Here is an 11,997-nt window from a genome sequence, read left to right as displayed (position 1 = left end):
ACGCGATCCATCGATACGATGATCAATCGACATACTACTTTTTTTCTTTCCAAGGAGATTTTTAATTTTTCATCGAATCCATTTTTCATTTTACATAGTGGAATACCATCTATCGGTCGATTTTCTTCGTTGCCTTGTCAATACATTTGTCGTAATATGAAAATTTCATGTTCTAGGCGCTTTTCAAAAAAAAAAAATGTGAAAGAGTACTTTTTTTTATCTGAATGAAGAACTAATGCTGAATAGAAATAGGGACGTAACATTTATTTGAAAATCATTGGAACAAAAATCACGAGGAATATCAAGATAAATTCGTGTCAAAATGAATTGAAGACACGATGAAATTCTATCGTATAATCGTAAATGGAATCTTGAAAATTCGATTTCAGGAACAATCGTAATTTCTTTTTCCCTTTCTTTAGCTGTTCGAGCTCGAAAATAATTTCTTCCTCGGTCGAAGAAGAAATAAAGAGAGCGTGGAATCATCGATCCAATCGAAATCTATTGTTCGCTTCACGTTCGGAAGGTATCGACGATGCGCGTTAAAAAAATATTGCTTTGCCGAATGGTTTCTGGACGAAAACGCCACTCCGCTTCGGGGGAAAAAAAATCGGTCGCTTACGATCGCGGGGCACGTTACGCGTTCTCGAGGAGGCCGTAATAAAAGCGATCGTATCTGGCCCGATTGTTACTTTCTCGCGGCGCGAAGTCGCAGTAAAAATCCACGCCTCTCCTGTCTCTTATTTCCAATCGAATCCATCTTCATTCTCGTGTTTTTAAATATTACTCGTGTCCGACTTGTTTATCGATCCATCGATTTTTAATCGATACTCTTGCATCTTTTTAAACATTGTTCATATTATAACTGGTATTTTAAAGGTATTTTGAATGTTCTGGTATTTTTTCTTTCTTTTCTTTTCTTTTTAAATTTTGAAGAGATGATAATGAAAAGACATTTTCGTTTTGATCTATGGAAACGTGAACCCCTTCCGTAATGGCAACGATCTTCCGCGGGTTACCGCGAAACTGCCAATAACTTACAATCACCTAGCGTTCCGTTCTCGAGCTGTAAACTATGCGGGTACTAGTGCCTCTATAATTCACAATCAGCCTCCATTAACTCTTCGTGATCGCGAGGGAAATCTTTATTTACGGGTTGTGAACGGCGATTACGTTGTACGTTTTTTTTTTTTTTTTTAGAAAAATATCATCATCCGAGAGAGTAGAATCCGTTTATTTAAAGATCATGATAAAACTTATCCTATTTTCTTTCTAATTTCTCCGACACCGCAAAATTACGATGGAAACCGCCTCGTGGAAACCGCGTCGGAAATCGTGCAAAATCACGACGCTTATTTAAACTTGCGTCGATCGAATCTAAAAATTACACTCATCGATTTAAACTCGTTCAAAAGTACAAAAGAAAAAAAAAAAAAGATCCACGCGTTACCAAAAATGAATTAAATCCAATGAAAATCGATTTTCCTCGAAATATTCCATCTCTATCGTGCAACGACGCAACAGAGAAACGATATTCGATTCTTCGGTTGGCAGCACATCGTTACTGTTCGAGCAGAGACTGTACCAGGAGCCGACAAAAAGGTCGCGGTCGTGGCTGGCTGGAAGGTGGTTGTTTTGTCTGTGGGAGGCTGGCTGCGCCGTCTGGTTCTGCTGGCTATCCAACCGCTCCTCGGGATCGAGGTCACGGGCTCTCTGTTACGTAACACGAACAGCAGGAATAAGCTTGCCGAGTCCCGCGAGCCGGCACGATGACGCACGGGCGAAGGATTGGATCCTGCGGTTGCCGGCCTGTTCTCCTCGCGCGGACTTGAATCTCAATGGCGAGTCGGCAGGACAGGTGTGAAATTTTGCTCCTTTCCATTGTTTATTGTTGCCAGCTCGTTGTTGTCATCGACAGAAATTTTTAAAGTATATTTCCATGGGGAAATATATTGTTCCGTAACTCTTTATTTTTCATATTTATGGAAAGGCCAATTATGATTGTCATGATTATTGTTCCATTTATTTGTTTACTTTTCAAATTGTCGCGTAAGAAAGACAAGAGAAAAATTAAGTGACGCGTTACTTAATTTAACGTGATATTAAATAGCGGTTAAAAAAAATAGAAATATCACGTTACAATGAGAAGAGGAGGGGAAAGGATGAAGAAGACTTAAGAGAGAAAGGAATTTTGTTTAGGATCGGAAGGGTCTCGATCGGAATTTCGATGGCAACGATCTCTCGACGATCGTCCTATTTTTATCTCGAGATAAATGGGTGTGGCTGTTCAGGATTTATGTTTCTAATTGGGTGTCAGTGACTTGTTTCGCTCCCTCCATTTCTAAAAGGGATTAAGCCTTCCTCCGACAGAGGTTTAAATTTAATTCAACTCGGATAAGAACTCGCCGGATGATACCTTCCATGAATCCACGAGAATTCGTACGCGTTTCCGATTGAAATTACAGTTTCCAAACAACTCGATCGAGCTTCTGAAAATTATCCTATGTCTCCTCTCACGGATCTTGGAATAACGGTGATCAGCCCACCAGGAGCCAGATACCAAATCTTGTGTCATTTGCATCCGACAGTTTTTCATAATCGATTCCAAGTAACGAGTTATTGATCGGGAAATTGGACCGACAAACGCCATCGCGGCATCGCGCGATTAATAACACGCGGCGGATAAACGTTTCATTCCGGCCGCTTCGAGCAAGTTTCTTCTCGAGGATTAAGAGGTATCCTCCTCTTCCTCCTCTTCGTCCATTGTACGAGGCCGGTCATCGGAAAATCATTAGTCAAACATACGAGAAAAGATTAAAACCCATCGAGTCTCGTAATACCGGTATAATCCTCCGTGGCGTAGCGAGCGAAATCTATGGAAAATGGACGAGCATGGCGGAACGAATAACCATTAGGTTAACGTATCTCCTCGTAATATTGAGAATTATGTAAATGGTACGAGCGGAGCCGAGGTTGTTGGTTAAAATCGAAGCGTTATTTACGAGCGGGCAGGCCGGAGGAATCCGAAAGCGGGCGACACTTTTCCCTCTTATTTTTCGATATTATGCGTCGTTAAATTTGCACCGTTTCTCAGCGTAACGATGCCTCTCGAATTTTTAACGTATGATAATTGTCGCTTCGCTGCATCTGCATGTTGCGCAGTACATCGTACTTCTTCTTCTTCTTCTTTTTCTTTTTTTGCGATCGAGCAATTTTGGAACACGTCACAAGTCGGAAAGGAAGAGAATCGCGTGTTAACGGCAGCCATCGAGGAGGCAGGAGTGGAAAGAGGCGCAACCCAATTTCGCAGCGGAGGAAAAGAGCTTCGATTGCCACATACCGGCACCCGTCACGAGCACTTCCATCGAAGGGAAAAGCTGGAGGGGAAAGCTCGGTCGAGCGACGAGAGCTCGTCCCATCTAGATGAAAGTGTGACGAGATCCATACAATATTCAACCTTCGCCAAGCGTCCTCCATCATCCGACTTTTACCTTTGAAATTCGACGATACATCATAGAGAATATTTTAGTAATTTTTCATACACCGAATCCATGCACCCAAAGTGTCCCACTTATTTTTTTTCTCTAATTTCCTTACGGATATTCTTAGGAAAAGAAATAATATTTGTAAATAATATTTGTAAATTTTCGGACAAATCAAAAAAATTTCCTTGCCTAATTACATTTATGTAATTTGTAAAACTTATGATGTGTCATTTCACAGACAGTCGTTGTCGTTATTGTTGTTGCTGTTGTTGTTGATGATTTTCCTTTCTAAAGTCTACGTAAAGTATCGACATTAGAAATAAAATAGAATAGAGTAGAATATATTTTTTCCCACATTTTTCTCGAATTCTCGACCAAACATTCCCTCCCAACCCTCCTAACGTTCTACACACGTTTGAATTTGATCAGAATCGGCAAAGTTGGACATTCGATAATTACGGATCCGTCGGAGGGACGAAACGCAAGCAGAAGGAAGCGGAAATCGATTTTCGAAAGGTTCCGATAATTAACTCCGGCTTCCATCTGATCGAAGGGAGAAAAGAAACACACCGATCGTTATTTCAGTTGGCGAAGTAAAACGGTGTTTGCATGGGGAACGGAAAAGGTTCCGTTCTGTCTGTTTCCATCCGTCGTCCACTTGGCGGAGCGTAACGACCGAACGAGCCAACCCAACAGCCAACCCGGCCGCCAGACGATGGACTGGGAACCGTCTGGTAGACCTTGAACGGCCCTTTAACTGGTTGCACTCGAGTCAAGGTTGTCTTCTTCCTCTTTCCACGCCGCTGTTGCGCCCGCGGCATTAGGTGGGAGGGGGAGGAGGAGGAGGAGGAGGGGGACCGGATGAATAGGGTCGTGGGTTCGCCACTTTGTCAAGGTCGTAACCATCCATCCAGCCGCCGCCATGGCGTACCTCGCAGACCGGTAAAAATCGATCCTTTCAAATATTTTGGACGGGCGACTGTTTCTTTCTTTCAAACTTGATCGATGTGTCGTGCAACGTGGCCTCAAGGTCAAACAATGTTATTCCATGATAATTGGCTGTTTGGTTGGCTTTGAGAAACAGGAGGAAGAGAAGCGAAAGGTTATCGTATCCTTTAACTCGATCCAACTTGCCTCGAGGGCGTATAATAAGAATTTTATCGAATAATAATTGCTTTCTCATTCTGCTTTCGTAACGACGAATGTATTCTTGAGAGAAGGCTCCTCCTTTTTCGATTTTTTATTATTCAAAGAATGTTGTTTGCGGAAATAAGACCGGCAACGAACGATAATTCCTTTTCCGATCTCGAGCCTCGAACGAATAATTCTGCAAAGAAGTTCATCCTTCGATTTCTAGTGTATGTATTATCTCAATTCCTTTCCCACTAGATCGGTCGTTATTATTTTATTCGCATGTTGCAAGAACGTGGTTCGGTCCACGACGACGAGGAAGCAGAATCGATGACTGTGCGTGTTACGTGTACGTGTACGCGTGCACATGTACAATCGTGTATCCCGGCAACCGTAACCGAATAACTTTGGAAAGGGTTGGAGGATAGACCCAAGAGGCGGCATTCCTTATCATTACATCCCATAAACATTATCCTCGGTTCCATCGAGAATGATTCCTCGATCCGGCTACGAGAAATCGAGCGGAGGTAGCACGGAGGTAGCCTGGCACGTAGGAGAGACGAGACGGTGAAGGAGAAGAGTTACGGAGGAGCGAGAACGGAGAGAGGGGCGCTTGGAGAAGGCGGTTGTATAAATGTTCCCAGTGTCGGAATGGAATAAGAGTAATTCAACTTCCCAAATGGAAGTTCCATAAATCGATAATTCATTCTGCAATTCGATTAATTGGAAAAAGAAAAATTTCTACCGAGTGATTGAAAGGATATTTTGTTTTTATCGTCGATCCATGGCAACGTTCGTGTTATGTAAAAGGGATTTTTTACAACACGAAACTCGGAGGAAAATGACACGTCGAAGAAACGAGCTCAAGAGGAAAAGGAGAGGCGAGAGGTGCTTTCGAACGAAACTTTCGTATTTTATACTCGCTGTACATGCTTTATCGTTACATCCATCCATAAATCCATCCGTTGCAAGATCTGAAAAAATTAATTCAAAAAAAAAAACTTTTACAAGCGAAGAATAGTCGAAGAGGAGGTCAAGGAAAAAAAAAAGAGGACGACAGAAACTTTCGAATGAAAGTTCCGTATTTTATGCACGGTATACATTGTCACATTCATCCATAAATCTATCCACTGTAAAAGGTCCCGACAAAAAAAAATTCTAGAAAACAAGTTCGTTCGAAAGATTCTTACGAGAATTATTGTAATTCAATAACGATCGAAACGATGATCGTCAAATATTAATTAAAAAAAAAAATATTTACAGATTGACTCAAAACAGATAACGACGGAAACTTTCGTATTTATACACTGTAAATAAATAAAAAAAAATATCTAGGAAAGTTTGAAAAGATTTTTTCCGACGTGTCGATGGAAAGACGGGGCCCGATAGCCCCGTAGAACGAGTATCCATCCAATATGCAAAGTGGCCGCGCGTTTCAGGTACCATCGGCGTAACTCACTGGAATATCGTTGCTCGTGACGGGGAGCGCAGCAGAGAGTGTACAGAGCTGATAGGAACCACCATTACCCATCCCCGTGTTCGGAGGAACCCCGCGTACAACCACCTACAACCCCTGTGTACAATCTCCGCGCGGCTAACAGGCCGATCGAGAGCCCCGGGCCGTTCGTTGTCTGAAGCGCCGCCGTTCGATCGCGACCACCCCTCCAGACCTTGCTACACCCGATGCTAATTAACTGCTCCAACCGATTCGCGCCGTTCCTCGCAAACAGGATTGTTTTGTCGCGTCGCGATTTCGTTGAGCGAGATTTTCTTTTTTTTTTTTCTTTTTTGCCCCGAAAGCAAAGGTTTGAAGAAGTTTGGATAGAAGAAGTTGGAGTAACGGGTGTAATTTAACGTTGCAAAAGTGTCTCGATACACGGTGCAATTTTCTTGCGAAGAGAATCTCGTTTGGAAAATATTTCGTATGTGACAGAGCATCGAAAATTGAATATTTCGTAGTTAAAATTTTGATTGATTTCGAAAAAAATTTCTTCGTGAATATAAACTAATTACACGAGTTCAATACGTTCGTTTGATTGACGATATGAATGCAATATTCTGAATATCGTGCATAAATTTAAGAGAGATTTAAATTGTTTTCTTCGAGACTAATGTTTGTGAAAACGTTATTACGTTTCTTTACAGATTTAATTTCCCCTCCTTAAACGGGAACAAGCTGATATTTCACGAAATATCAATTTCCTTCTTCTCTGATTCCTCGTTGGAAAAAATCTCGAGGAAATTTGATCGCGGGAAGAGGAGATTTCGCGTGCAGATCGTTCCGCGGAATGTTTGAGGATCCGTCGAACAGAATTTACTCGCCGGGATTGGTGTTTGCGGGACGTAGCCGAGATACCGAGGAAATATTACGCGGGTGGATGTTTACGCTTCGCGTGTTTTGTTTATCGATTCGCGGAAGAACCCTCCCCTCCTAGGGATGAAAGTTCGCGGACGAAACGAGAGGGAGGCTCTCGAAGAGAAGGCAGGAAATTATAATCCGGTTAGACTGTTTTTCTTCCTACAAACAGAGGACGAGTCGAGTCTCTGAGAGGGATCAAAATCAAAATGGGATGTTTGAAACATCTCTTACAACATTTTTCGCAACCCCCCTCCCCTTTATTGCCAGAGAAAGTGTTTATGCGTCAGAATTATATCGAAGGTAGACGGGGAGAAAAGAATTTGAAGAATTTCTTCGTACGTGATTGACGATTGATTCGTGTCTCAATAAAAGAATTCTTGGTGAATATTGCAATAAAAAATTCGAAACGCGACTCCACCTTTTTATTCCTCTTGAAATGAAAACATTGAAGCGACGCATAGGATATATGTGTCATTCGCTTTAAGATAAGAAAATTCTTATCACTCACGTTGGTTACATCAATGAACTTGCTTATCTTTTTTTTTATCGTAAAAATGACATTTAATAAAGAATTAATAATTGAGATTGTAGATTGAGAAAGTAACGAAGGGATGCTCAAAACCTTGCTCGTAAATAAACTCCGGATCTCGTTTAAAATAATAAATAAAAATCCATAACCGGTTGTTCGAAGCTCAGACTCGTTAATAATTCGTTTGATAAGCGATGCTCTGAAACGAAGTGATAATTGACGGAAACAACGTTAAGTCTTAACGTTCAAATCTTTCATGAATATTTATTTTTCTCCGATAATCGCTTCGATTAATTTATCCTTTAATATCGACCGAGCAAACGTATATATTATATACCGATTTCTGATTCGAATTTCACGGATGGAATCAAACATATCGTAGATAAGTTTTGACGAGAGAGAATCCAAATCTTTTATAAGTATCGCTTAATTCGAATCCGAACAGATGACTGATTATTTAATATTTTAGTTTATCCAAATAATTGTAAAATTTTCCACACTGACAAACACTCAACTTCTGATGCTTCTATTCGAATTAAACACGAAACGAGTCTTTGCACGTCTTTGGATTTGACTTGGATTTATAGTGGATATTGAACTTGATCCCATCATTAGTTTAATTCATTGCTCGAAAGCGTGATTCACTTCGATCGTACTCAATTTTACGCGACGTTAATTCGTACCTGGAAGATGATGGAGGATTTGATCGATATTCAAAAATTAGATTTCTTGAACTTACACGTACGTGGTTAACCACCTGTTTTTCGTCTCTCGATCCTATCCATACATTTGATTCATCGCGAAACCCTCGTTGGAAACAAGATTTGTTGTTGGCGAAATTGATTAAAAATCAATGATGCGAAATCCTTTGATTTAGGATCGTTTATCAACGTGTAATAACAGATAGGCAAATGTACGTGTCGAATCGATGTTGTTGTTGTTGTTGTTTCGTATATTCGGATATAAATATTATTCGTCGACTGAAACTTTTCTATGAAATGAATTATTACTTACACGAATGAATGATAACGGATGATAAGATTTAAAATCAATGCAATGCTTTTTATTAGATTTATAGTGATAATATTAGTTATCACTATTCAGTAAGTTTACGATTCAATTCATTGGAATATATTGTTAAGATAATTTCAATTTTTAAAAAAGTGATAGAAATCATATAGACAGTAGTTATTATTAGATATGTAATTAATCATTTCTTCTTTAATCGCCATTTTATATAGATAAAGCTATTACTTGATAATAGAGATATATACCTGATATATTGTATTTCTAATCATTTAATGGAGAACAGTCAATAGAAGAAGTTCGAATTTTCTTTTTTCGTTAAAATTAAAGTAGAACATATTTCGAGAGAATTAATACAAAAACGATTAGTTTATCGAAGAAAGATGTCGTTAACTTCTTTCGTCTTAGGATTCTTGTTTATCACAACTTATTTGACGATTGGTAAGTAAAAATGTTCAACTTTGATAAATATCTCACAATGTCATTTTCTCATTTTTTTACTTAATAATAATTTATTAATAATTTATTAATAAATTATTAATAAATTATATCGACGTGATTTGTTGCACGTACGAAAGATACGAATATAAAATGATAATATTATCCATTTTGATTAAAAATTATTTATAGATATCGATACACAATCGATTAAACCAGAGACTAATTCGAATCCGAATTCAGAAATAAAATGGACGATTTATGATCTGACTGGTCGTATAGTTAACGGGTCAAAAGCATCTTTGAGACAATTTCCTTATCAGGTATGTGTGTTGTAGAAACATTTTCGTTTCTAGAATGTTCCATGATATGTTATTGTTGGTTTTATATATATATATATTTATATCTATCTATATCTATATTTTATCAATCCATTGTGAATGCATATAATCGATTAGATATTTCAAGAAAAAAGTCTATTGTTATTTTCTCTTGAATTATTACATAGGTATCCTTGAGAGAAACTCACAGCTACGTACATTTTTGCGGAGGATCGTTGATACACGAAAAATACATTCTCACAGCTGCCCATTGTATGTTCGATGAGTAAGTTAGGAATATTTCAATATATCAAACTTAAAGATATATAGAAAATTTTCACGATAAGAGTATCAGTTATTAAGCGTCAAATTCATTGTTATATCAATCTGGTTTTCATAGAAGTATACAAATACAACCCTGGATGATCACTGTAGTTGCCGGTGAACTTCAGCTCTGGCAGCCAACCTCGACTGGTCAGAGAAGAGGCGTGGAAAAGATTAACGTTCATCCTAATTTCAATAGCGTCACGTTAGAGAATGACATAACTATACTTACTGTACTGATCTTTTTGCAAATTTATCAACGCTCTGTAAACTTTTTTATCCTACAAATGTCCGTTTTTTAGCTCAAAATATCGTTTAAATTGACACCTGAAGTGAACATAGCCCCTTTGACGGATCATACGCCTATTCCAACGACGATCTGTCAGGTGGCAGGATGGGGTTATCCAAATGAAGTAAATCCGTTCTATTGGCTTATATATCATTCTTATCAATTATTCTTTTTTTTTATTTATCTTTTATTTAAACTTTATCATCGCTTCTCTTTCAGAATTATCCTGTGACGTCCGAGGATCTTATGTTCGTGGATTTACCACTGATGAGTCGTGACTTATGCAAGGAACTTTTGAAAAACATAACAGACTTCCCGCCAGGGATGATTTGCGCTGGATACATGGAGGGTCAAAAAGACGCTTGCCAAGTAACTTTTGCGAAAACTTTTCGTTAAAAATTTAAACTTGATTCTTAATAGAAAAAAAAAAATTTAATAAGATTGCATCAAAGCTTACTTTGCTCGAATGATAGATCCAAAGGCGGATTAATCATCCGCGCGAAAGAATTTTTTTTTTATCGAGTCCCCGTAAAAATCATAATTCATCGTTAGAGAATTTAATTTAAAGTTCTTTCCACATTAAACGATAAACGTTTGATTTTTGATCCCAGGGAGATTCTGGAGGCGGTATGATATGTAACGGCGAGTTAACTGGTATAGTTTCCGGTGGAAACGGTTGCGCTCGTCCACGTACCCCTGGTGTTTACACAGACATTTATTTCTACATCAATTGGATCGCGGAAATCACGGAGGAAGATACGTTCCTTAAAAAAAAGATGGCAATTAAAGATGAGTCAGGCATGGAACAGGTGATGGCTTCCATGATCTTGCCATCAATTGCTTTTTTTATATTGTATCATGTCTGATAAATGTTTTTTTTTAATTAAATATATATATATATATATTTATATATATATATTTAATTTATTTAATATATTTAATACTCTCATTAACTATATATTTATATATATGTATATATTTATTTATATTTTACTATATATTTATACTTATTTATACTTACTATATATTTATACTATATATATATATTTTCGCTGAAAAAACGATAATAAATTTATTTATTTATTTTTTTACTCTCATTAACTATATATTTATATATATGTATATATTTATTTATATTTTACTATATATTTATACTTATTTATGCTTACTATATATTTGTTCTATATATATATGGTTTCCCTGAAAAAACGATAATAAATTTATTTATTTATTTTTTTACTCTCATTAACTATATATTTATATATATGTATATATTTATTTATATTTTACTATATATTTATACTTATTTATACTTACTATATATTTATACTATATATATATATTTTCGCTGAAAAAACGATAATAAATTTATTTATTTATTTTTTTTTACATTGCAGAAAATATTATGGCAATAAAATGGATCATACCGATATAAAAACTATATCCGGCTAAAAACTATATCACCACTATGTCCAGACTATTTTGAAATTTTCTGTTTTTTAAAATTTGATGTGATTTTTTTTCTTTTCCCTTTTTTTCTTTTTCTTACGTCTTTTTGTACGTATTTTCTTTACTTTCATTTTTATTCGTATATTTATGTACTTATTATTTTCTAATAAATATCAAAGAAAATAAATATAATATATTTATTAATTTATATTTATAAATATAATAAAATAAATATCAAAAAACATCTCTAAGTTAAAATAAAATATCATTATAATTAGAATAGAAAAAAAAAATAGAAAAAAAAAATAATTAAATTAATTTTTGTATTATTAGTGTAAATTATTATTACAACATGTGTTATTTTTTATAATTAATATAAATAATTTTATAATTTTATAAATAAATTTATATTTTTGAAAATCAATCTACGAAACCAATTAATTAACCCTTTTCATATAATTTCTTAAAATTCTAGAAATAAATTGTCAATAAACGAATTCGTAATCTCGTTCGTAAATTATCAAAAACTCCACGCACCATTTCAAAAAAAAATCGTAGTATCACGTTTCGAACGTATTCGCAAAAATAGTAGAAACCTTTGAAATTCTAGGTCGATAAGTTTAATTATTTAACTTTTTTCATCAATT

The 11,997-nt window shown here is 36.5% G+C and overlaps 1 protein-coding gene across 2 annotated transcripts; it reads left to right on the top strand.

The window, feature by feature from the left end:
- Positions 1-8,791: 8,791 nt before the first annotated feature.
- LOC107999566 (trypsin-like) lies at positions 8,792-11,537 on the top strand. Of its 2 annotated transcripts, XM_062085752.1 has the most exons (8): positions 8,792-8,971; positions 9,161-9,291; positions 9,477-9,574; positions 9,689-9,845; positions 9,915-10,025; positions 10,121-10,270; positions 10,513-10,710; positions 11,299-11,537. In XM_062085752.1, the coding sequence occupies exons 1-8, from the start codon at positions 8,914-8,916 to the stop codon at positions 11,314-11,316; spliced, it is 921 nt and encodes a 306-aa protein (XP_061941736.1). In that variant the 5' UTR covers positions 8,792-8,913; the 3' UTR covers positions 11,317-11,537. The 2 variants fall into 2 exon arrangements, with proteins under 2 accessions (XP_061941736.1, XP_016914980.1); XM_017059491.3 differs by lacking the exon at positions 11,299-11,537 and having other exon boundaries at positions 10,513-10,990.
- The last annotated feature ends 460 nt before the right edge of the window (positions 11,538-11,997 follow it).

This window comes from Apis cerana, linkage group LG15 (assembly GCF_029169275.1).
Source record: "Apis cerana isolate GH-2021 linkage group LG15, AcerK_1.0, whole genome shotgun sequence".
Classification (NCBI taxonomy): Eukaryota; Metazoa; Arthropoda; class Insecta; order Hymenoptera; family Apidae; genus Apis; species Apis cerana.
The sequence above is the reverse complement of the archived record's forward strand: the minus strand, read 5'-3'. Positions and strand labels throughout refer to the sequence as shown.